The sequence below is a fragment of the Columba livia genome, chromosome 4 (genome assembly GCF_036013475.1).
Source record: "Columba livia isolate bColLiv1 breed racing homer chromosome 4, bColLiv1.pat.W.v2, whole genome shotgun sequence".
Classification (NCBI taxonomy): Eukaryota; Metazoa; Chordata; class Aves; order Columbiformes; family Columbidae; genus Columba; species Columba livia.
This window is the reverse complement of record NC_088605.1, coordinates 47399812-47425559: the sequence shown is the minus strand read 5'-3', so window position 1 is coordinate 47425559 and position 25748 is coordinate 47399812. Positions and strand designations below refer to the sequence as shown.

At 48.6% G+C, this 25748-nt stretch overlaps 1 protein-coding gene across 3 annotated transcripts; it reads left to right on the top strand.

Annotated features, from left to right (window-relative positions):
- The first annotated feature begins 556 nt into the window (after positions 1-556).
- Positions 557-25472, top strand: PRAG1 (PEAK1 related, kinase-activating pseudokinase 1). 3 transcript variants are annotated; one of them, XM_065062670.1, is made up of 6 exons: positions 557-761; positions 3911-4305; positions 5692-7517; positions 16095-16252; positions 19795-20522; positions 24151-25472. In XM_065062670.1, exons 2-6 carry the CDS (start codon positions 3949-3951, stop codon positions 25186-25188), a joined length of 4107 nt encoding a protein of 1368 aa, XP_064918742.1. In that variant the 5' UTR covers positions 557-761; positions 3911-3948; the 3' UTR covers positions 25189-25472. The 3 variants fall into 3 exon arrangements, with proteins under 3 accessions (XP_064918742.1, XP_064918740.1, XP_064918741.1); XM_065062668.1 differs by lacking the exon at positions 557-761 and adding an exon at positions 1208-1366; XM_065062669.1 differs by lacking the exon at positions 557-761 and adding an exon at positions 1521-1781.
- Positions 25473-25748: the final 276 nt, after the last annotated feature.

Sequence of the window (25748 nt, the reverse complement as noted above, 5' to 3'; positions counted from 1 at the left end):
GTGCTGGCACTGGGATCCTGCATGCAAAAAGCCGCAATAAACTGATTGTGAGTGGTGTGCCTGAAAGAAGAAGCGGGAGGTGTGTTAGGCAGATACCTTCATGGCAATATGGCAAATTAAGTAGAGGAGTTCCCATAATTTCCTGTATTTCTGCTTACTGTGGGGTCTTTTGACTATTTTAATAACTGATCAAAAAAAATGGAGAGCATGAACAGACAGCCGTAATGGTGGAAGACCAGCCAGACGGGATGTTTGGAAGCAAAAAGCTTTGCAAGATGCAATACTGCCCAAATTCCCTGAAGCAGAAGAAATTACAAGGGTGATTGGTTCCCAAGAGGGTAATTCTTTCTGTGATGAGTGCTGTGCATATCTCTGGCTTCTGTTTTTCAACTCAGAGCTTGGATGCAAGCCTATTTGCCTTTGTAATCCACTATTTTCTCCTGCACTCCACAAGGCTGGGAACACTTTGTTGCACTAAAGAAGAGGTGGCAAGAAACTGAGATAAGGCCCTGAACAGGGCAGGGGGAGACCTGTTTGGTTTTTTTTTCCTAAGTTTGGAGAATTCAGGTGCTCAAAGCCAGACACCGCAAAGCAAGCATGAGAGTGAGGGAAGACCACTCCTTTTTCAGCCTGCCCTAAAGTGCAGCTCAGACACTACAGGGAGCAAAACCTCATCCTGCTCGCTTTTTATGACCCCCAGCCTCCCAGCCCATCTGAGATTTGGGATTTTCTTGAGATGCCGTCTGATTTTTTTTTGCACGGTGAGGTCAAATCCTGCAAACGTCTCTTCCTTCCGCAGCATCTTCTCAGGCTGAACTTCACCATGCTTTTGTCTGGCAATCTTGGTGAGGATAAGTGAACTGTCTGGCTCCCAGTGTCTTCCAGCTGGATTCAGGACCATCCTCATGCCTGGTGTTGGGGTGCAGGCGTGTGGGGTACGCTGGCTGTGACCCTGCAAAGGCATGGCGTGTGTCAGGGTCAGTGCGGGGCTGCTGGGGTGTGTGGGTGCCTGCATCCCCCCGAGGGGGTCTGTATCCGGCGGGGATGTCCCTGAGACGGGGCATGTCTGAGTCAGCGCTGCTGGGGATGGCAGGGGGTGTGTCGCTGACGGGTGCATGTGCTTCTGCAGCGGGTGGCTGTGCTTTGTGCAAAGGGGAGACACGCGTGTGCGGGGGGTGCCGCCCTGCCCCCACCCGGGCTGCTGCCCACGCCGTGCCCCGAGGAGGCGGGCCGGGAGGCGGAGCGGGGCGGGGCGGCCGCTGCCCCCCGGCCCACGCGGGGCCGCGATTGCCACTCGCCCAGTGGTGGCGGCGGCTGTGGCCGAGCGCAACGCGGAGCGGAACCCCGCTGCGGCGGCGGGAGGCTGGTGAGCGAGAAGCGGGGCTGGGGGCAGCGCCGGGCGACCGCTTCCCTGGACAAAGCCGGGCGGGGAGGGACCCCGCCGCCGCTCGGGGCCGGGGTGGGGTTGCCGGGGGTCCGGGGGCGTGCCGTGCCGGTGGGGTCGTGCCAGTGCCCGCCGAGCATGCGGGCGGAGGGCGGGACGGGGTTGAAGTCGCCCCGGGGCGCTCACCGGTTCCCACAGGCACCACCGGGAGCCTCGGCGGGCCCTGCCCGGTAAACTTTTCCCAATCCCGGTAGACGCCCGGCGCCTCGGAGGAGCCGTCCGGCAGCCAGAGCTGCTTGGGTCGGGGGTTTGGGGTTTAGCTTGGTTTGTTTTTTTGTTAAGTTTTTTATTTTCCCCCGGCGCATCCTTGTGCTGCATCCTCTCATCTCTGTCCCAGGTAACAGGTATCCTTTGTATCGGGTCTTTGCCGGTGCCCCGGGAAGCGCGGGGGCTTCGGGCGTGCCTCAGAGGCAGCTCCTGGCTTTCGGCTTGTCCGGCCGGGGGCGAGCCGGGCCGGTTTCCCCGCACGGTGCTGCGTGGGTCGATGGGGGCCCAGTACCGGCTTCCCCGCCGGTGTGCGGACACGGGCCTGCCTGCCCCGGGTTCTAGGCAGCGAGACACAGCGGCTGCTTCAGCTGCAGAAAGGGAAATCCCGATCTTTAAAAGGCAGTTGGCAGCACCGGTTATTAAAGCAGAAGTGAAGAGATTTTTCTGGCTCTGGTCCCTGCTTTTCCTCCCTTTGATTTTTTTTTTTTTTTTTTTTTTTTTTTTTTTCTTTGCTGGTTCTCATCGGGACACTTGTTCACTTGTTCAGCTTTGGGTGATGCTGGACACTGCTTGCTAGATTTGAAAGGAAAAAAAAAAAACCACGGTGCTAGAATATTTGTTAAAGATATTTTCCCTGCAAGAACTGTTAATCGTGTTGAAGGTGTTGGGGTACATCCAAGAGTGACTTGCTGTCCTTTGGCTAATTTGAACTCTGTGAAGTCTATGGAAAGACCTGCCTAAAACAGTCCCTTCCCTGAAAAGAGAGATGCACTAATCTTTGAATCCCATTTATATTCCCTTTTATTCTGCTCTTTCATGATACAGATCCAAATTTATCAGCTCACCTGGCAGAAGGAGTCTGGAGGTACTAGTGCTTTAGCCGATCAAAGCCTCCTTTTCCAAAGGGAAAGTGAGTCAGTGGCTTTTCCCCCAGTTCACTTGATCCCACCCAAGCCCTTACTAGTATTCTTTCTTTTCACTGTGCAATAGGGTGGCTGTTGGAGAGGGTGGCCAGGGCATCTCTGAGCCCAAAGGCAAGAGACTTTACTGAAGTGCAGGCTGGTTTAGAGGTGCATGCAGGTGCAAAGTTGTACACAGCCACAGTGGTGTTCCAGTGTGTCTGTGTGGGGAAACCACTGAAGTATCAGGCTGCTAAACTGTGTTCTCATGCAGTCAGGATTGGGGTGTAAAAGTGCCTTTTCACTCAGAAATCCATGGGGAAGGAGCCTCAGTTTGCTTTGCCTTTGCATTGGAGTCAGCTGGCTGGGACATGGTGACCTGAAGTCGGTTAGGTGAGGAAGCAATGTGGGACACTTGTGTGCCCTGACACTCATAGCAGCTGTCTGTAATATTTATGATCTAGTTGTGTTTTCTGATCTTCTCTTCCCTAATCCACTGAGCTTTGTGGGAGTCCTCCTCTGAAGTACCTCCGGAGTTGTTAGCTCCAGGTGATTGGCTGAGTGCCATCAGACCTGGCCATGCGGGGAGGGGGGCACCGGAATGCAGGAATGTCTTGTTCCTGGGGCATTTCCTCCTGGGGAAGGAAGATGGGAAGGGATTCTTGTCTGTTAAGTGATCCAAGAGCAAAACGTTTCTCCCCTTGCAGACAATGAATCGTTTTGAATCGTTTCAGCGAGCTGACACTTACTTGTGGCTCCTGGCAAACCAGATAAGAGCTTTCTGCCAGGCACTTGCTCAAATCAGTGCCAGCCCCAGCCGTGCTGATTGTCTGTCTGTGTTACCCTGGGTGGGAGAGAATCCTTTGTGTACCATGGCAGTAATCACAGTGCTGCTTCTGGGTGAAGGAAGGTTGTTGCCGGTCCCCTTGGTTACACAGTTTCTGATTCTGGTCTTTGTATCTCCAGGCCTTTTTATTTTCCAGAGACAGGATGACACTTTGAAGAAGGAATTTTTCCTGCCTGACTCTGCTTGTGGGGCCGCAAACAGCTATTTCCAAGACCTCTTTCCTTTACCCTTGATCTAAACCTTGCACGAGGCTGGTTATACATGCTCATTAAACAGGGAATTAAATCACATAGGAATGCTGCTTGCTTGATGTCTTCTCTAATACAGAGCTGTGCTTAGAAGTTGAGGCTTTTTAAGTGACTGTGTGGGCTTTAGCTAAGCTGTGAAAGAAGCCTTGTAAACAATAACCTCTTGTGATGAAGGCAGAGTAAGTGTAATTATCAGCTGTCCTATTAAAAATCTTACCATTTTGGGGCATAACCATACTAATCAGACAGTGTTGTGCTTTTCCAGATAACTAAGTGATCTTTGAGAGCGGCCCTGGGGACCAAATGCAAAATGAGCAGCAAAGGACAGTGCAGAAGACACAGAGGGCTCTGGGTCTGAGCCACGAGGATTTGAAGATGTCTGCGTGCAGTGACTTTGTGGAACACGTTTGGAAGCCCGGCTCCTGCAAAAATTGCTTCAACCCAAAGAGTTCCCATCAGCTGCAAACACCCCCAGACGTGGGTACTTGTGACGTGCTCCCGAATGGAGTTAGGACCAAGCCTGAGAGCCCTGCGTTGGAAGACGAAGGTGTAAATACCTCTCCCTTCTCAAAGCCAACAATTGCCGTTAAGCCAACTATGATAAACTCGGATGTTTCTGACGCGTGGGTGGATGTGAATATGAATGCAGATTTGTCACAGGTAATGATTAATCCAGTCAAAGCATGACTTCCCGTTACTTATCTCTCCCTGGGAGTGCTAGGTATATCTGTTAAAACCGTTTCCTTCCCTTTGGTTTCCCTTCTGGTCTTAACTCAGGTTTTTAAGCTGTATATTGGTTTCTCAAAGTATCTTTGGCTGAAGCTGAATGAGATGTTACTCACAGAGCATGTGCAAAGGAGCTTAAAAATACGTTGCTTGTTTAGGAACTTCCGGATTGTAAATGAGGATGCAGGTTAAAGTTATTTTCCTGGGAAGGTATATACTGGAAAGAAATCCTGTCTGATTGCAGCCAGTACTAACTGGATCCACAGTCTTTGTAGATGAGGAATCAAGTGTCCTGCCTTCCTGGCCCAACTGCTTGGGCTCCCAACCTCTGCCAGAGCAGTAGTGCTCTCTGGGTGTAGCACTGCTGCCTGCCTGCAAACTGGCAAGTCCTGGTGGTTTGAGTTGATGGGCAGTTCACTCTTCTCCCCAATGAGTCGATATTGGCACTGTCCCAGCCACATGGAATGATGCCTGGGCTGCTGTTGCCCTGTCTGTGGCTTAGGTGTGCTCCCATCTCCCACCCTTGAGCCAGAGGAGAGTCAGGGCTCCCCAGCTCTCTTCTTAGGCTCTCATTGCCCCATCTTGCTTCTCCTCCAGGAATAAAAGGCACACGAGTGCAGGCTGCCAGCATCGGTGGGCTTTGATCTATGCAGACAGATTTGGCCCTAGGCTGAATTTTGCACTATGGAAGCAGGTTCTGCCACCCTGGGGCTGGGGGTGCTTCACAGGCACCCTGCCTCTCCCACTCCCTCTCTCCCTTGGCAAGCAGGATAGATCTTCAGATGAAGATTTTGAATATCTTTCCCCGCCTGCTCCCCAGTACCTACTGCTGAGTGTAGCCAATCTGCTATCCCAGGATAACCTGTGATAGTCCATGTCTGTGTTCTGGAGTCACAGGCAGTAGTGTGAAATGAAACAAAAATAAGCAGAGGGAGGACCAAATATTCTTTCACACTCTGAATCTTTAATTGCACGGTGATTCGCAGACAAGATGATAGGTTGGACAAGTTTCTGGCAGCGAACCCACAGAAAGAGAAAGGAGAATGCCTTATTTCAGTGCATTGCCATTGTTAGTAATGCAAGGATTGCAAATGGTCCAAGAAATAAGACAAGTGCAATTTAAATAGAAAAGATTTGCGGTAGTTATTGCTGGGGTGAGCACAGAGCAAAACAGACCGTGAATGCCAGAGGAATTTTCTGTGGAGCTGGACTTTTTTCTTTTGTTGTATTTTGCTTGTTTGTTCAAAAAAAAAAGAAAAGTTACCTTTCTTATTGCATATGCACATCCTGACAGAACAATTGTCTCTTTGGCCCATGCAGGTCAGCTGGGGGATGGTTTCTGGCAAACACCTCCTTCTGAAATCAGGAGATGCACAGCGGATCTGCCTCGACAATTTTGGCAATGGTGGTGTGAGAAAGCCCTTCCTTCACAACCCACCCAGCGACTGCTTGTCTTGCTGTCCTCCAAACTACTCCATGGTGGGCCTACGCAGCCTGGAGAGTCGAGTGGAGAGAAATGTCTCCATCCACAGCCTGGTACTTGTGGGTGAGGTGGGCAAGCAGGAGGACAGAGCCAAAGACAAGTTTGTCCTGCCGCATCGGGGCCCCTGCCCTAATGCATCTGACTTGGGAGACAGAAGCACCGTGAACTCCAGCAGAAACCCTTCTTCTCAAGCCAGAGAAGGAGCAGCACTTCCCTTGGAGGGTGACTGTGGTCACCTCTCCTCTGACTTTGAAAGTGAGGGGGGCGAGTACTGTTTGATCACGGACTGCCGCAGAGAGTGCTCAGTGGCGCGGGAGCCGCGTTGTGCAGAGGGGAAGGTTGCCCGGTGTGAGAAGGAGAGCCCCGCTCCCTGCAGATGGAGGCAGCGGGATGCTCCTGAAATTCCCAGGCCAAGTGGCAGGGCGGTCAAGTTTAGTGAAGAGGAGCAGAGAACTGTGAATGTGGCATTCTGCATCACAAAAGACCAGGGTGATCCTCTCCCCTGTGCCCCGTGTTCAGAGAGGAAAAAGCTGAGTCTCCGTGCTGAGCCTGCTGCCCTCCCTGAGAGCACAGGCAGCAGCAAGACGGCTGCCTTTGCTGTATCCCGGGAGGACAAGGACTCTCCTCTTGCTGGAGAGCCCTCTGTCACCAGAGGCCACTGGCCTGAGGGCTCAAGCACCCTTCAGCAGGCTCTGGTGGAGCCGCAGCACTCACGCCTTGCCTCACCTCCCCGCAGTGATCCCATCTATGCTGAGAGCACCAAGAGGAAGAAGATGCAGCTGAAGGCTGTCAGTGGACAGGCAAAAGCAGAGAAGTTGGCCCACGGCACTGGCAAGGATCAAGCTGATGGGGTGTGGAGGGATGGCAGCTGGACTTTGGGTGGTGAGAAGGAATACCAGGACTCCACCAGCCAGGTGGCAGCAAAGATAACTATCATGACAGCACACACTGAGGATGATCACAAGACAATATTCCTCAGCAGCCCTGACTCGGCAGTGGGGGTTCAGTGGCCATGTATCAGCCCCACCTCCCACCCTGATTTTGGGACTTCATCAGCTGCCATTGAGCCTAGAGAGATTTTTCAAGCATCTGGAAGTGAAAACAGCATACGGTTTCATCTGGCAGCTCCTGCCAAGGCCCCAGTTACTGAGAGTCCAGCCATTCCCCCAAAGATGTCAAAAACCAGCCAGACAGGCAGTGAAGGGAACCATGTGCCCCCAGTGAGCTCCCACGTGGGGAGGTTTGGTGATGACAATAGCCATGACGGAGCTGGTGTTCAGCTGCTGCCAAGGAGCAGTACAGATACAGGTGCTTTTGGAGCATCCCCTTCTCCGTGCACTCGTGTCAATGGGGTCTCTGTGGAGGAGTCCAGCAGAGGCCTGGCAGGCTCGTCCTATGACAGGAGGCAGAAATACTACACTCCAGCATGGACCAAGCAGTGCCGGATAGAGGAGGAGGAGGAGCAGGAGCTCTTAATTCACCCATGGACAGTGGGAGCTGAGAATGGAAGAGCTAGTGTCAACCTTGTGGATGATGGCCCGATGCTGGAGACCCAGACTGGGATCAGCAAATCATCATCTTTCTCGTTTGATTACCCTAAAGACAAGAGCAATGACGTGGAGTTTACACCACCACCACCACCACCTCCGAAAAAGCAGTCCAGGTACAGCCCTGTGTGTGCGTGGTGGCATATTAACTATTTGCAATTGGGGTGTTTGTTGCAGGGACTGATTGACTAGGAGGTGCTTCCTGTTCTTTTTTTTTCCTTCCTTTTCTTTTCAACAATGGCCTTTCAGGAGCGTGGGAGGTGATTGCATGGCTGAAAAATTACTTTTTTACACTGAAAAGCTGTCAGATCTTTGCAAGTCCTTGTTTGAATGCCATGCATACTTGCAAAAGCCCTTCAGGGATGCAAGGTACTGTCTTGGGTCCCAGTATTCAAGTAGAGAACAAGGTCTGTGCCTGAGGTGGCTGATGTTTCCCATGTCAGCTTCATTCTGTCTCAGCACAGTTCCTTGATGCTGAATAGAAGAGAAAATCTGGGTTCATGAGCTCCTCTCGTAGGTGGATTTCAGCAACTGCACTTGGTGCTAATAGCGAGGGCCTCTGAAATCCTCATTTTCAGTTTGGCTTCAATGTCTTTTTGGTTTTGAGGTTAACTTGTGAAGCTGCAATTTCCCAGGGAGGACTCCTCACCTGCAAAGAGGTAACTGGAGCTTGCCTAATGTGCGCTCAGGATGTGCGGGAGCTGCCTGGCTTCAGGTAGCCTTCCTGCTCTCCTGAAGTCAAGTTTGCAGGCAGGGTGGCAGCAGGCCCTACAAAACAAATGTGAATGAGGGAGAGCTGTCCATTTGGGAAGGAAGTAACTCTGCTTAAGCAATTAAGAAAACAGGCTTTAGATACTTTGTGTGCATTCAGTATCTGCAGCTGTGTGTATCCAAAAAAAAAAAAAAGGAAAAAATTATAAAATGGAGGAGGAAAAATTTATTTCCTTGCCATGCAACTAATGGATTAGGTTCTCTGATCATAGTGGGTTGGATATTTTCACATTCTCTGAGTGTCCTGTATTCACTTTATTGTGTGCACCAGTTTTGTTACCTGGAACTGTGCATTGCACAACAGATGTGACTCCAGCTCCTTGATTTAAAAGCTGAAAGAAGAAGGGATGGGTGTTCAGAGGAGAACTTGCTCTTGGGCTCCATAGTTAAGTTTATGTGTAGTTATCAGTGACCTTCAGGCTGAGACTGTGGTTGAGTCAGACCATCTTTTGTTTTGTTCTCACATTGAATTTTCAGTGTTTTTAGGGCTGGCTAGCCCCAGGAACTAGTGTTTTAAATTGATCAAGAGGTGAAAAATGTTTGTTTTGAGAGGGAAGGGAGGCTCTAGTTCTTAATGCCGAGCTCCCTGCTATGATGCTACATGATTGCTGCTGTCCATGGAAAGAAAAGGTCCACAAGCAAGTGAGCACACAGATGAGTTTTATTGCCTTTAAAATCGAAGAGAATGCTAAGATGTACTTTAGCTTTGACCCCATGACCTTTCTTTCATGGCTGCTGCTACTTGGTGTCTCCTGTTAGCCCATGGTTTTGGATTGTATTTGCCAATATTTGGCAAATGATACTGTTGAGCAATGATCATTTAAGAAACACCAAGCTGCCTGCTGAAAGTCCTCCAGAATCTCATTCCTTCCCCCTGCAGAGGAGAGGTTACTGGGCAGGCCAGAAGGGTGGTGGCACTCAAACTCAGCAATATATATCCCAGCAGTATTTTCCACTTGAAGTGCTAGGATCTCTTTCTGCTTATGAAGGAGCAGCCATATAGAGCCCTTTGTCTGCCTTGGGCTTTCTTGGCAGGGCTTGGAGTCTCCTTTGTGTCTTTGTGAGGGCTGGGAGTCAAGGTGGGGGGCTCCTTGATGTGTCAGGGTGTCTTCTTGGCTGGATGACTTGGATCAGCTGTGCTCCAAGGCAGGAGCATGCCTTGCTCTTGCCCTGCATGTGGAGTTACACTCAAGGGTGTGGAGCATATTCTGCTCTTGGTGTGAGCAGGATGTGCCCGCTGTACCAGTTGCTTCTGAGTCATCCTGAAAGCATCTGTGTGGTAGAGAAGCCTGAGTGAAAGAGGGCAGGGAAACTGAGGTCAGGGAACAAGTAGCATTTGTGACTGGGAGCTCTGGCAGAGCCATAAACTCTACCAAGTGGTTGACTAAGGTAGGTGCTGGCATTGCTTTTACCCCTGTGACTGTAGGCCATGTGTTGTGCTACATGTATTTATCTCCTAAAAGCCTCAATGCCTCCAGCTAAGCCTTGGGGCACCTTAACTCAAAGAGCGCGGCCCACCCTCTGGCTACCAAACCCCTGCACAGCCTGCCCGAGAAGCCATTTGATCAGATGGCAGGTTTTGCAAGCCATGCAAACTCAGCTGGTTGCTTTGTTTGTTTGCTTTGAGGGTGCTCTCATTTTTGTCTCAAGCATGACTTCTCTGAGCGTGCCAATGCAGGAACCAGGGTGTTGTTACCTCGCATGGCGGTGGGAGGGATGACTACGTGCACATCTGGTTAAAACCACCATAGCGGGATTGTGTTACTCCAGGCAGTCATTGCTTGCAGCTTTGGGTCATGACATGACTCTTACCTGGTGCTGGAGGAACATCTCCTCTGATCTTCCTGAACTGTGCAGCCAAATGCCTGAAGAAGGGAGGAGGTCTTGCACACAAAGATGACTCTGAGACACTTCTACACTCTTCTAGGCCCGGGCAGTCTGTGGGTGTGTGTTTGTCTGTAATGGAACAACCACCACCAATACTTCTGTTATGCCTACGTAGTCCCCCGCAGAGACAGACCTCATCAGCCCAAGATGTTCTCTGGGAGCATAGCTGCAAAGGCTCCTTTGATGGAGGGATGGAGGTGAAACCGGCATAGGTCTGGGGGCTGGGGCTTAGCAAATCAGGGTTTATTTCAGCTTCAGGAAAGGTGTGTAACCATCTTTTTTCCTTCTAGATCTTAAGCTGTAGCAAGATACTTGATTTCATGTTGGAAAATGAATCCTGCCTGTTTGACCTTCATAATTAAACTTAATCTCTTATTTTAAAGAAAACTTGCATGTGTGTTCAAACTAGTTTCAAAGCAGAGAAAGAAGAGAGTCTGTACATTTTGTTCACCTTGATTCTAACAATTAAAAGAAATCAAGTTTTTAGGGGTAAAATCCTGCTATGCACTTAAGAAACTGGCTTGCAGTAAGCTGTCTCTTATGATGGTGGAAGGAGCAATTTTAGTGAGTTTTGAAAGTTGGCACAAGAAGAGGAAAATAATGAATTTGTGCCTATATAAAGCTATGCTGGGCATCTTGTGACTGTTTCATCATACAATCTTATTTTCCTTCTTCTCTGAAAGATTATAGATATTTAAGATATGCTCAGTCTGAAACAAAATGGAAAACGAGTTGAATTACAAGAGGAAAGAGATTGGAAATGGAAGATGGTGGCTGATATTCTTCTAGAAGCCAGGAAGGTAGTTTGCTGTGGAAAGGGCTCACCAGGGTTCCCCTGCATTTGTATGTGCAATGATGACTTAAAGGTTCTTTGGTGTGAAATACTCCTGCGTGGCCTTCAATTTCCTGACAGGAGGGTTGAATCTTTGCTGAAATTTATGTCTCTCTTATGCAGAGGGTCAGGCTAAAAGATCCTAATGGTTCTTCCTAGCCTGCAAAACCTTGACAGTTAATTTATTCCATGTGCCTCTTAAAGAAAGGAAGCAGTGATGCTGTTTTGCATCTTGAGCTGGTTTTATGATAATTAATGACACCTTCAAAAGGCAGCACCATAGATAGCTTCTGAGATTTGCTGAATGCGCTCACGTGGGTAACAAAGGTGTTTAGCATGGCATATCTTGACACCTGCCATCTCTGGAAACAGCCAAGCCCAGTGAGCTTGAGATGTGCCACATAGCATGTTGTGGTGCTGCTGCTGCCTTTTGCCAAAGGGAACAGAAAACAAGTGTTACAAAAAAAATGACGATGTTGGGAATTTGATCACCAGGAAAGGAGCCAGGTTTGCTCGTCGCTGGGCAGGTGGTGCTGGCTGGTGGGACTGCTCTGTGTTTCTTGCCCAGAACTGCTCTGAGATGGAGCAGTGCTGCAACTAGAACAGAATATTCCCCTTTTCTTACCATTTCTGAGGCACTCATTTCTCTTTGGACCTTGGTGTCAGGGTATACCTTGCTGACAAAAGCAGACTGGCTATATGGAGCCACTGTGGCAATTACAAATGCAAGTGGATATCATGCAGGTCCCAAATTTTGATCCTTTTCTCCATGACTGGATGATAGCAGGGACTTGCTGTGTTTAGTCTAGGACAAGCCAGATTTATTATTATTTAAAAAAATAAGTTAAATAATAATAAATAACTCCCGCCCAAAAAAACTCTAGATGGAATCCATTTAAATCCATAATTGATAATTAAATAAGTATATAAAGCAAATAAGGGAGGGTGTGAATCAAACAGGAGAGAGAATTGCACTCCAGGATAGGGAGGTAATGTACCTTTTGAATTCCCCCTGTGTTTTTTGTTTGAAACTAATCAGAAATTTCTCATGCTGCTTTTGCCAGTGGATCATTTTTAAAAGGTTTTGTTTTATCAGCCAATCTTTTAGAAGAGATTGTTTCTTTTAAAAAGAAAGCCATTTGCTTTTCTGTTTCCTATCTTACCACTTAAAAAAGCGCAGAGTTGGAAATTGAAATGAGATTTGTTGTCCTCTTCACTACATGGGAGCATTTAATTTTTGACCCATTTACCATCTTAATTCTGCACCCCATCTGAATTTCCCCTTGCATCTTCTGATTCCAAACCCTTGCTTCAGCTTATCCTGTGCTACATAAAACGTTTCGGTACAGGGAGGAGAGGTGAGGTCCTCACTTCAATTTTGCTTTCCCCACCTTTGCCAGCTGGTAGCAGAGGGACAAGTACAAAACCAAGCCCCAAGTGTTGTAAATCCTGTATGCTGGTTTTTAACCACCCTGTGCACCCAGGGGAAGATGTTGGAAGACACAGCAGTGGAGGGAGGAGGAAGATATAATTATTCATGTTTCATGATAGACAAGCATATGGTACAACGGTACTTCCTCTTGTGAAATAATTATGACCAGCCATGTGTTGTGTTTGATGCCGTAATGTAGTCTGGCTCTTCTCTCTGCCATACGCTAGTTCCAGTATTTTATTTTTAGAGGGGGTGTCCTGTTGCTGTTATCAACAGCCTTCTCCTGGCATGTGGTTTGTGTGTATTCTCTGCTCTCCTCTGCTTCCTTCCCCAGTCGCATGATTTATAAATCTCATAATCTCCATTATCTGTCCAAGCCCTGTCACCCGTGCTGCGAGGAAGCCAACCCCTCCTGCTGGCACAGCAAGGCTGGGAAACCCCTGTGATGGGGCTGCAGAGCGGGTGCTCCTTGTGATGGAGCCTCTGCTACTGACAACAGGCTGCACGCATGATGACCACTGGAAAGAGGCAAGTGTGAGCCTCGCAGCTCTTGCATCTGAGTGGCCTTCCCCCCCTCTCAGCCTCCCTGCCCCTTACACTTTTGGAATGTAGCCAGATGCACGTGCCAAATCTCAGGCAGGGAATTCAAGCCAAAGGCATGCCTGGAGTCCAAAGGGATCCTAGGGCTGATATCCCAAGGCACATGCATCTGCTGCGGTGAGGGAAGCGATGCTTTGGTGCTCATCTCCACTCTCTCTGAGAAGTGCAAAGTGCTCAGCCAGTGATGCTGGAGTCCCACAGCAGTGTCAGGTGGGACACCGAACTGTTAAGAAATGTGAAATTAAAAACAAGTCTACCATTCAAATATGAATCAATAGCAAGACAAAGAATGCCCTGGCTGGAGATGCAATGTGGGGCATTTGCAATGTTATGGAACTCCAAACTAGGGTGGGTGGTTGTTTGTTTGTTTGTTTTATTGTGTGTGTGTTTGTTTGTTTGTTTTAACACAAGACTACTGTTTTCAACTTTGACTTGTTTTAGTCAGGACTGTGGGAATTGTGCAGAGAGCCAGCTGGATGAAATTGTTTAGGGTGGGAAAGCGGGGGAATAGTCAACAGGAAGGGTAGCTTGAATATGTCAGTGTGTTGCACAGAGAGTGTTGAGTGATTGCAGTGTATTTAAAGTTGCCCAAATAATTTGCAGAGCTGTAAATCCCATCTTTTTAGGTTATTAGATTGGGAGACTGACTTTTGTGACCTGTTCTTTAGGCACATGGGGAGTCTCTGGTGCTGCTCTTGAAGTTGCCGTTTACATTTAAGGTGCTGAGCACAGATTTTTGAAATAGGGGAGAATTAACCACTACTACATCTCTCTGAAGGGGAGTGAAGCTTGCAGATATTAGCCAGCCAGTGGGGGGGCAATTCCAGTGATTTCTTCAGGTTTAAAATGGGTTGATGTTCTTTATTTCCAATATCCTTTGGTGACAAGGGGGAGATGGAAAACAGTGACCTGTGTCCTTGCAGTCACGCATGGTGGAAGGAACACCGGGAAACCTGAGGGAGTTAGGTCAGCTGTAAATCAGGATTCCCACAGGCTGTTGCAGCAATTGAGTTGTTCAGCTCTTGGGGTGGAATTTTACTGAAATGGGGGAGTTTGGCCCTAGCAAATGTTTTCAGTAATTCTTTGGTATAGTGGGTGCTATTTTAATCTGTGCAGGCTGCAGCCTGGGCTTCAAGCAGCTCATAGGAAAAGAGAGAGAGATGTAAAGCAGAGAGGGTGATGTAAAGCGGAGGTATTTCCAGGCAGCATTAGCTGGCCCGGCTGTAACATCTGAAACAAGAGCAGGATGTCGTTTAAGCAGCAAACAATTTCTATTTCGGTGTGCCTATTCAGGAACTGCATTTTACATAAGTCACGGCGGTACGGGGAGAGAGGAAACGGGGCTCTCTGTACATCTGACTTCACTGTGCCGCTGAGCTCAGCAGCCGGCTGGGTTCTGGCAGACTCGGCGTTACACCCAGGTTGCTTGGAGGAATAGGTGTGTCTGTGTGGGGTGGACCTTGGACCTCGCTGAGCAAAGTCCCATCTCTCTCTGAGTGCGGGAATGGTAAGGCAGCTCTGCGGATTTGTATTTAAGCAATGGGAAGGAAGCTGAAATGCACCGACTTTTCTTGGGGGTGGGGGAGGCAAGGGAGGAATGTATTAGAAAACCTCTCATCTGTGCAAATTGAGCCAGCTCTCTTGCAAAATCTTTTCTTATGGATTCAAACGCTTCCTTGATTCTTGCCAGGTCAGGCAGCACACTGGCATGGGTGTGCATCCGTGCCTCTTTGTCCCTCAAACGACTAAACGTTAAGTGTCTGAGAAAGTTGTAGGATAAAGATATATCTTTATCATAAAAAAAAAAAAAAAAAGAAGAAAAGAAAAAGTAATTCAGTGCAGTTGGTTACTTTCGACAGCCTTAGTCATAATGGAGCTAAAAGCCTCAATGTGTCTCTCACACTCCATTTTTTAACTGTGACTTGTGCGGTGAGGTTTTGTCAGTCGTCTCCAAGAGGGCTGCCGTGGTGAATTCATCACTGGTGCAAGACCAGTGTCTGCTGAGCTATACCTGAGGTGGTTTTTAGAGCTGTATTTTCATCAGCCCCTGAGTATATTTAGACCGAGGCTGCTGAGGCAAATGAGGAAGTCTGGCAGAAGTTTCTTCCGGGCTTCTCATACTCTCTGCTTTCCATGTGGTGGTGTGGACACAAGAACACAAGAGTAAGTGATTTGTCTGGATAGGGAGCTAAACATTTCTCAGTCTTCAAATAAAAATTGCTCATGGCTTTTGCTGTGCTTGAGGGTTTTGGAAGAGGAGGGATCCTGTGTGCATGAATAGGGTGCCATGAGAAAACGGTCGTGCACGTCTTTTGTTTGTCTTTCTCAGCAGCCATTCAGCCATCTGATTAGGAAATACTGGATACCTTCCGGCAAGATAGCTGGTGGAAGTCCTTTTTCTTTTTTACAAGTCTGCCACTAATGTTTTCACATTCCTAATCAACAACACGTTGAATTTTGTCAGCAGATTGGCAGTTTTACTTAAAAAATATTTACAAATAACCTTCATTTGCTGGTCAATAGAGGGTCTGAATGGTACCAAACCTAGGAGTGTTTGTGCTCTGATGTGTTGCCTGATTTCAACAGTTTCTGCTGTTTTCCAAGGAGCAAAAAATGAAGAAAATGCAGGGGAAATTACTTATCTTAGTAAAAAGTCCTGCCTGCCTACAACTGATCACTTAAACTGTGACCTGACAGGTTGTAAGCCCAGTTTATGGTTTTATTAATTTATTTATTTAGATGGAAGCTGCATGGAAAACTGTAGGTCTTACATTAAAAGTTGCATGGTAGGCCCTGAGTTTGGGAGACACTTGTTTTCTGCAGAGGCAGAAGGTGCCAGTTGTTACTGTGATGCACTGAGGAGACAACAGCTGCTAGGGACAGACTCATCTCCCACTTATGCCTCCACCATGAAGTAACTGGGTTCTGACACCCAGCCTCAGCCTGCCTTTCTGTAAAATGGGAGGAGTGATGCCACTCCCTTCCCTTGAGAGCTTCACTGAAGGCAAACAGTGGTGGGTCCCCACTTCCCAGTGGTGGCATGATAAAGGGCTGCACAGTGTCTGGGTGTGCAGGGATCAAGCTAAGGCTGCTCTCGGCTTGAGTCTCCATGCACAAGTGCACACAGGGTATCTTTTGCCATCTGTTTCTTGACTCTTTCTCTCTCTCTAGGCACGCTCTGAAGATGAACCCGAATAACGCTGAGCTGGAGAGGGTCAGCAACAGCTCTGCCGAGAGCCTCAGCTCACCTTTCAGGACCGTCCATGTCAGCTTCACAGCTGGTTCCAGTGACAGCCTCGACTCGGACACGCAGACTGGCAGTGATGGCCGTAAGTGACCGTCAGGTGTGGGAGAGGTAGTGTTGGACCTGAGGTAGCAGAAGTAGTGTTGGACCTAACTCCTGAGAAAGGAGTTACCTCTATCCTGAGTCCCATTGCTGGGGAAGCATCTTCAGAGCAGGGATCATGAGAATCCCATCACCTAGTTCCCCCAGCAACCCTTCGTCTTTCTACTTTTCCTATCATTCTGCTTCTTGATGCACTTAAGAAGAATATCACAGAATCAGGCCAACATCATGGGCTTTTTCCTCTTTAATTTGGCAAATGCCAAAATCATTAATCCAGTGGCTCTCCTCTTGTCTGGATAAAACCTCCACCATAAAGCAATTGTACTTATCCTGCTTGTGCCTCATGCATTGCACAAGGTCACAAGTAGCCCTGCCACAGAAAATCCTCCACAGATTTGGGGATTACCAGGAAGACTCTTCTGCTAGAGGTGTTCTCTCCCTCTCATTGTGTTCCCAGTTATTTCTTGAAGAGGAAAAAAATCTGCCTGCACTCGTTTAACTGAGCTTAAAAAATACTTACTATGAAGTCACTTCTCTCATCAGTGCGTAACTTAGACATGCGCTAACGTGTTCAACAGCTCAGAAAGTATTTCCTTTGCAAAAGCAGCCTTCATGTAGTGGAAGTTCTGTCTTTCCAAGAGCAACAACGTTCAGCAATAAAATTAAGAGCCAGAGCTCTGGAAACTCCATTTTTCCACCACTAACTTGGAGTCTGAGAGTGACACCATGCCAGGAAATTGTAGAGGGGGAAAAAAACCTCACAGATCTTGGAACTTTACTTGCTGGGCACAGAAGCAATTTGCTGTCAAAATGACATGGGACAAGAAGGTTGCCTCTGCTAACAGTAGCAACAGGAAAGCTGAGTTTTTAGATGAATAACCCAAATGTAGTTTCTCTTGCTGATGCAAGCAAGAAGCTATGCAGTCAATCACTGAGTGGGGTGAGCTCACGTTAATTGGCTATGCTGTCAGATGTTAAAATATGAAGGAGAGGAAGCTTTTAAGCCCTTGACACGCAGAAGGGCTCTACACTGAAGGTGCAGAGAACCGTTAAGCAAGTTGTGAAAGGGTTTCATTTGTTAACCTGTGCTTGGGGCAGAGCCCAGCAGCACGTAAAAGAAAAGGTAAGAGCAGTTTGGCACATGTGGGCTAGGCGTGCAGACTGGTTGCCAAAGCTTCCAGTGCTGACGTTTGTTCTGTAAGACTCTGTCTGTCAAGTAAATCTTGCCTCTTGAAATGGGGATTCAGCTGCATGTCCTGGCAGAGGTGCCCCTGTTAAGTTGCATTTGGGCTGCACGCCGAAGAATTTCTCTTGGCTGTACCCTCTGTCAAAGCCCCTTGGACAGGAGCAGCGAGAGATGCCGCACTGAACCATCCCTGCCTGTGGCTTTTGACAGTGTTTTAACAGACAGGATCTTTCCTGTGGACCAGGCAGGTTATGATGCAGATGTCTGGGTTTTTGCTAAAGCTTGGGTCATGTCTTGTTGAGCCATGGTTTCCATGGTTAGTTAACTATGCAGCTGGAGAGCAGCTGAAACTGGAGAGCAGTCAATTGCTCAGTGACTGGGTGTCCAATGTGAGTAGACACCTGGGGCAAGGGTCCGACAGGAGTCAGATAGCTCAGCACCCCAGAACTAGGGCAAAAAGAAATGTTCTGATTCACAACATTTCCTACAAAGCTGTTTCTGAGGATGTTATCAGAGCTGGGGTGGCAAAACTGCCTTGAATGGAAAGTTCATCTTCAGTAGGAGCCAAAATCAGTGCTGCTTATTCCTGGGGTGCCTCTCAACACTGTTGCTTGGGGTGGGGTGTACTACAACAGGAGCGTACAGGCAGTCTTGGCAGGGGAGGTGACTAATGAAAATTGATGTGTCATGCTAACAAACCCTTGTGGGGTGAGATAGGGACAGATTGTGTCAGTATCAACTCTGGTAGCTGAGAACTAGGGGACCTGCCCCACCTCATGTGGTCTCAGGTGGTGAGCAGCTAACAGGGATTGCTGCTCTGGCACAGCTGGTACGGCTATGAGCCACATGTGACACTGCACAGACACGCCAGGACAGGCTGGGAGCTCGGGAATCCTAGCCCCTGCACTTGGAGGTGGTACATGAGAGCTGGTGAGTCACTTGGGCTGTGACTTGTGACTGAGACAAGTGCCTGCTGCAGGGTGATATCAAACTGCCCCAGGGCATTCCTGCAGGGCAAGCAGAAATCCACTGTGAGGAAGTGCCTTCTGGCAGCTGAACCTTCTCACCGGCAGCCTTGTGAGAAGGAGGGGTGACATGCTACCACTCTAAAGCTTTGGAAGCTGGGTTCAAAGAAAGCAATAGATCCCGCTGTCTGTTGGGCTTGCATGGAGCAGAAAGCCCACCATGCACCTTTCAAGGCCTACACTTGCACGCTAGGTGTTAGCAGAGCTCGAGTTTATCAGGAGTCCAGCCTGTCCTTCAAGTGATGTAGAATATTCTCTGAAATAATTGTCTCTTCTTTTAATTTTCCCTGCAGACCTCTCCACTCCACATTCATTCTGTCTCCATAACCTGAAATTATTGCTCTTTATTTCAATGTAAAATCTTTTTTTTTTTTTTTTTTCCCCTTCTTCCATGACATGCAACTGGATTACCTGTCTGCAGTCTGGCCTGGGTAGGAAAACAGCTGCTACAGCTGCCTGAAATCAGCCAGCTATCCAAATCTTCTGAGCAAAGAGCTCTGTCAATAAGCTGGGGGACAGGCAGTGGCTTGGGGGGAGGCCAGATTTTTTTCAGGAGGATGGAAATTGCCAAAATCCCAGGCCTTGCCCCATGATCCTTACCCAATGTGAGGCAGACAGACAAGTTCAATACACCTCTTGGGCTACTCTGGTCACACTTGAGCTGGGGCTATGTGGTGTGAGTCATTCCTTATCACACCACGCTGCTGAAGCACTGGGTGGCAGTTCCCAGGGGAAACGGGCTTTGTTTAAGAGATTGTCCTCATATCCCTGAGTGCTTCGTTCTTACCTCTTAGTGCATGACACCACAGCTTAAATATTTACCCGCTACTAGCTTTTTACCACTGTGTATGCAGTTTGTAGGGGAGTGGTTTTGTGGGGTGCATTTCTCCAGAAGTCGGGTTGCAGCCTGCTTTGCAAACCTGCTGTATTAAAGTGGATTAAATCCCTAATCACTTCAGTGAAGGTTTGCAGAGATGAGGACTGTGCGATTGGTTTTGATGTAACCTGGCTTGCTGCTCTGTTCCCTGGGGAGGTGGCCTGTCAGGGTGGCACGGACATAGAATCATAGAATAGTTTGGGTTGGAAGTGACCTTTAAAGGTCATCTGGTCCGATCCTCCTGCGACAAGCAGGGACATCTCCAACTAGATCAAGTTACTCAGAGCCCATCCATCTTGGCCTTGAATGTTTCTATGGAGGGGGCATCTACCACCTTTCTGGGCAACCTGTGCCAGTATTTTACCACATGGAGAAGGACCTGCACTCTCAGGCTGCAACTCTATCATGGCATCTTCTTGTGTGTTGCTGTCTCCTAGGGCACTCGTCTGAGCCGAATCACTCGCCCCCTCCAGCTGAAAGCCAAATGTTTCCCCCTGTCCCTTTCCTTCCTGCCTCTGGAGAGGATGGTCCCACCTCTTCCCCCAGCTGCCCGCCCCCTCTGCCCCAGAAGAAGACAGTCAGCAGAACTGTGTCCTCCCCAGATGGCTTTTTTGGGGGACAGGCATCTTCAGGTGCTGCCAGCCCCAGGCTGAATGTCAGCCACTCAGAAAGCAATGTCTGCCGCCAAGAGGAGCCTCCCTTCGGCCACTCAGCCAGCCTGGGGGGCCACCCTGGAGCTTTCTCCTCCTCTGAGTCCCTGGAGAAAGGCTCCAAAGGAAACAGCTGCTGGGGCTCAGACACTGGTAAGAGCACAAGGGCTTGTGTTCCTAGCAGAAACCTCCAGTCCCTTTCAAACTCGCAGCTCAGTGTGTCCAGCCAGGTGTCATCAGGCTCCAGCCTCCAGCTCCACAACCTCCTGAGCAATATTGACAGCAAGGAGGGGGTATACACCAAGCTGGGGGCCCTCTATGCTGAGTCCTTGCGCCGCCTGGTTGCCAAATGTGAGGACTGCTTCATGCGGGAACAGAAGAACGAGCTGCGCTTCAGCGAGAACAACTGGTCACTCTTCAAGCTGGCGTGCAACAAGCCCTGCTGCGATTCGGGGGATGCAATATATTACTGTGCCACCTGCTCCAAGGACCCTTCTACCACCTATGCTGTGAAGGTAAGCCCATGCCCAGGAGGTACCCAGGCTTCTCATAGAAACATAGAATTGTTTGGCTTGGAAGGGACCTTCGAAGCTCATCTAGTCCAACCCCTCTGCAAGAAGCAAGGACATCTTCAACCAGATCAGGTTGCTCAGATCCCCATCCAGCCTGGCCTTGAATGTTTCCAGGAATGGAGCATCTACCGCCTCTTTGGGCAACCCGAACCTTATCTCCATCTTCCAGTTGAGAGGAAGAGGCAAACAGCTGCAAGGTCCAAGGCTGTGTGGGGTTCTGTAGCTGAACTGGGATTGAACCTTTGAGCCTCTTTCTTCCCCTTTCTGGTGTATGGGTTTGAATGAGAGAGTGGGAAGCAGAGTTAATGGTACACCTTTCAGAAGGACCATCAGCACACAATGGCCTGTTTTCTCTGCTTGTCTTTCTCACAGGTGAAGTTTGGCAAGCAAAAGCCCTTCAAAAATTGCCATTTTTCCCCTGCCCCTTGTAAAGGTTAATTTAGAGAAGTAGTTTCTGTTGTAACAAATGCCAGTCAGATGCTTATTGCTGCAGACTAGTAGGGTCTGCAACCCAACCAGTTTATCTCTAAAAAGTATTTGTGCAAATACTGTGTTGTAAACTTAAAGGCATTTGCCTCTGATGACACAAGCTGATGAAAGGCCGTTCAAAAGACAGCGTTTTTGCCTCTGCTTGCCTTTTAAGTGTAAGGTCTGACCCAGAAACCATGTGAGTGCTTATATCGTATTGAAACCACAGGCATTGTCAAGATATTGCAGGTCTCGATTAAACAATGTGAGGCTGACCTATACATACTGTTAAGGTCAGGTCTGGAATTTTTTCCTGTAATTCTGTGGAATCCATGTTTGAAATGGAAACTTGAGGTGCAATAGTTCAGCTCTTTGGAACCTGGGTAAGTAAGCTTATCCAACCCATTTCATGCACATCCCATGGATTTGGGATTCTTCACCCATGTTACTACTTGAATACAGAGCCTTTGATTTCTATTCTGACTTAACCCTAGGGCATCTCATTGCTGCTTACTCTTCAGCTTGTTTTCAAAATCTAAAGTAATTCCCAAAAGAACACTGTCAGAGATGCATTAAGCAAGGAAAAAAAAAATCTTTGCTGAATAGTTTCCACCATTATGAACCCCAAGGGGATGCTTAGTTACGTGGCAGCTTTAAAGCCAGTTGATATTCTAAAGGAAGTACAGCCAACTCAACAGGGGGGCTGTAAATAGCCAGAATGGAGTTAGATGGGATCTTCTACCAATACCCCTAGTCCAGCACTCAGAGCAGCAGCTTCTCTTGCCTTTTATACCTAAATAAGTCTTAACTTTCCTCAGGAAACCCAAGAACTTCATGGTGATCTGTTGTGCTTCTTTTTAATTTGTGGTTCCCAGTGACATGCACACACCTTTGCTCTTGCCTGCCATGTTAGGTGGGGTTCAGAGGCTCACCACTATGGCTGAGGTGTGTGAATTCTTGTCCAGGCACAAACAGCCATTTCAGACTCTGAACGGGACTGCCTTTGTGTCCCTGCACGTGATGTGGTCTTACTCGGTGCCCTTGGTGTGCTACAGAGCACCTTAACAAAGCAAAAAACACTCTGGCAGGGCCATACTCTGCGCCGGCGTAAAGTCAAGTCATGTACATGTTTACACATGTGCACATGTATACCTCCCGCAGTGTTCCTGCGTGCCATCTCCCTTTTGGTAGCCAAAATAGAGAATCATGAAGCTTTACAACTGTCTGACTCCTAGCTCTGCCTCCTGGATTCTGGTACAGATTTTCTGACATGAAAGAGATTATGGAGTTGTAGTTACATTTAGACTTGGAGAGCTCTAAATGGGCACACAATATTACTTGAGCCAAGTAGCCTGCTAAGCAGCAGGAGCCAGAGTTTGGGCTGTGCACAGGCAGACACGGATATGGATAAAACAGTTAGAATGAGCCAGGGTTACATGAAATAGCTTTAGAGGAATTAAGCCAAGATATGCTCCATGCCTCGGCTTCTTTCTCCACTTAAGGATGCATGACTAAGTCAGGTCCAGGCTCCTACTTGGAGCTTGCTGCATGGAGGATGCCTCTGGTGCAGCCAAAGTCAGGAGGAATGGCTGGCCACGAAAGATCTCCCCATCTTTGGTTGCAGTTATTCTTCCAGAGACTCCTCTCTTTCAGGAGTTTCTCCCCTTTTGCTAAGCCTTACACATCTTTGCTATGTGGGGAGGAACAAGCAGGCTTGATCAGTAGAGGGCTGGAAGGTCTCTGCCACCTTTGGGGACCTTCTGTGTCTTCCTGCAGCCTGCTGTGTTAATCTGCAGTCTGCCTAGCTCTCCAAAGCTTGTCTTCCCACAAAATAAGCATGTGGCCATGGCAGAGTATTTTTGTTTAGAACAGAAAGGACAATAAGAATGTAAAATGCCCCATTTCCACAGTATGATTTCATCTGAGTGAATTACCTGCAACTGCCTAGATTCAGACCCTTGCTAGAGGAATACAAAAGCAGCCCACTTCTCCAACTCCTCTCTATTCTTGCATTTATTTTAACTCGGAGGCAAAATTGATTTCTTGTCTGATTTTGCACGCATGCTGTGACTGGCAGTGGCATGCTTCAGGGTTTGAAACCTTTTATGCTGAGTTTCAGCCTGTTGCTGATTCCTGTGGGTGAGATATAAATACATCACTAAATAAAAGAAAAAAAAAATGTATAATAGAAATGCCAGAAGGCCCCATAAGCTAATGGATACTCCTATAATAAACCTGGGTTTGAGTTTGTTTAGTCTTTAATGCAGTCATAAAGCTAAAATACAGAACAAAATGAAATAAAAGTCATGTGGGTTTAAGAGAATCCAGATTATAAAATGCTTTTCCCCCTCAAGTTTGCTGCCCTCTCACTGATTTGTAAGCCTGTTGTCAGCTCCTACTTTTTCTCTGGTATTTCTTCCCTGTGCTGATGAGTACATTAGCCATTGGTCGGCGATTTGAGAGTAGTTGCTGAAATAAGGAAGCCAAATGTTTTAGGAGGATGTGAAAGTGGCTCCAGGGCGTAGGACCAGACAAGGGCTAGGTGAGAACAAAGTGCTGGCAGTCTCTGTCCACCGCTTGCTCCAGACAGGGCCACCCTCACAGCCATGTCATGTCGCAAGGGGCCTCATTCAGGCAAGCGTTAACCATCTCCAGAGATGTCGGCAGCACATCTTCTGCCACTGTCTCTACTTTTCCCTCTGCAAAATGTCCCCTGGGTTGCAGGGGAGAATCTCGATGACATCCATGTTGTAAAAGCTGTGTCACTTCTGTTGGCAATGAAACAAAATCTCTGGAAGTTACTCATGGGAGGGCTATCTTCTTCCTCCCTCCTGCAAATACTGGCCCTTGCCTGGCAAAGGAAGCGTGCCCAGAGATGCAACCCGGGCATCTGTTTGCTGAGGTTGGGTTGTTGCAGTGAGAAAATGATCCTCAAACCAGGAGATACTTTAAAGTACTAAAGAGACCAATGTGCACACTGCTTCTACTGATGTCTCCCTTAGCATCTGCAAATCTCAGCTTAGGAACCTACCTCCAAACTTCTCGTCTCTGCCCTGTCTCTGTCACTGACTGATAAGACTTTTCCTTTGGTCTCTCCTCGCAGATTTGTAAAACCCAGGAGTCCAAGGTGGCTGCTTCATACTGCAGCCCTGCAGTGCCAGTCCACTTCAACATCCAGCAGGACTGTGGGCATTTTGTGGCCTCTGTCCCCTCCAGCATGCTGCTGGCCCCAGACGTGGGGAAAAGCATGCCTGGGGATGGCCTCCATCCCTCCCGCACTGCCAGTGAACATGACTGTGTGGTGGTCATTACCCGGGAGGTGCCAAGCCAGACCACTGCTGACTTCGTGAGGGACTCAGTGATGTTGCACCAAGCCAAGCCTGAGCTGTATGAGCGCCGTGTTTGCTTCTTGCTCCTCCAGCTCTGCAATGGCCTGGAGCATCTCAAAGAGCATGGTATCATCCATCGTGACCTGTGTCTGGAGAATCTCCTGCTTGTCCCCTGCAAGCCCCCCATGAGCTGTGTGAAAGCCAAAGATGACAAACACTTACCCCGCCTCATCATCAGCAATTTTTTGAAGGCCAAACAGAAGCCAGGAACTGGAGACTCCAAACTGAAGAAGAGTCAAGCCCGACTGGCCCCGGAGATTGTGTCGGCTTCTCAGTACAAGAAGTTTGACGAGTTTCAGACTGGTATTCTCATCTATGAGCTGCTGCACCAGCCCAACCCCTTCGAGGAGAAGGTGCACCTCAGGGGACAGGAGTACAGCCCTGAGGACCTCCCTGCTCTGCCCACCCTGTCCATCTACTCCCGGGGGCTCCAGCAGCTGGCTCACCTGCTGCTGGAAGCAGATCCCATCAAGCGTGTGCGGATCACCGAGGCCAAGCGGATGCTGCAGTGTCTGCTTTGGGGTCCCCGGAAAGACCTCACCGAGCAGCCCCTCAGCCAGGAGGAAGCCCTGCGCCAGGTGCTGCAGAACTGGGTGGACATGAAGCGTGCACTGCTCATGATGAAGTTTGCTGAGAGGGCTGTGGACATGGAGCGGAGCATTGAACTGGAGGACTGGCTGTGCTGCCAGTACTTGGCATCTGCTGAGCCAGCCTCCCTGTTGCACACACTGAAATTGCTGCAGCTGCTCTGACCTTGGCTGCATCTCGGAGGCAGCTGAGGGCTCCTTGTGGTTGAATGTACTCAGCCCCTTTACACGCGAGAGGCTTGAATCTCATGTTCAGCTCCTGCCCTGCACTCCCACCAGAATGCACAAGACACATTTAGTACTCAGCACTGTTAATTTGGGAGCAGGCAAAACTGGGAACCTACCCCAATTTGGGGGATGTTTGGTTTTGTTTTTTTTTTTTTAAATTTGGTATGGTAAGTCTATGGACTAATAAACAACCGCTTGCGTGTGTGCATGTTTCTAATGAACACAATGTACTTGAGTTGATTTCTGTGCCTGTGGGACAGCCCTTTGATCCCTACCCCTCCTAAAGCGTCACAATTTCTATGCCAAGGAGCACCACTGCTCTCCAGAGCAGGCAGCAGGGACGAACGGTTGGCTGCTTCTCCTGGGGAGCAGAAGCAATCCACATAATGTTCCTTTGCAAGGGAGAACCAGGAAGGGATTTCAAATTCACATCTTTTGTGGGTTTTGGCATCCATTTTTTTTTCTCACTTTAAAACCAAAAAATACTGCTTTTTTCT

Excerpts from the sequence above, each read along its gene's own strand:
- PRAG1 (XM_065062670.1), top strand. The coding sequence starts at position 3,949 with ATGCAAAATGAGCAGCAAAGGACAGTGCAGAAGACACAGAGGGCTCTG. Across the intron at positions 16,253-19,794 it reads GCAGACTGGCAGTGATGGCC|GGCACTCGTCTGAGCCGAAT; the intron begins GTAAGTGACCGT and ends GCTGTCTCCTAG. Across the intron at positions 20,523-24,150 it reads CTACCACCTATGCTGTGAAG|ATTTGTAAAACCCAGGAGTC; the intron begins GTAAGCCCATGC and ends CTCTCCTCGCAG.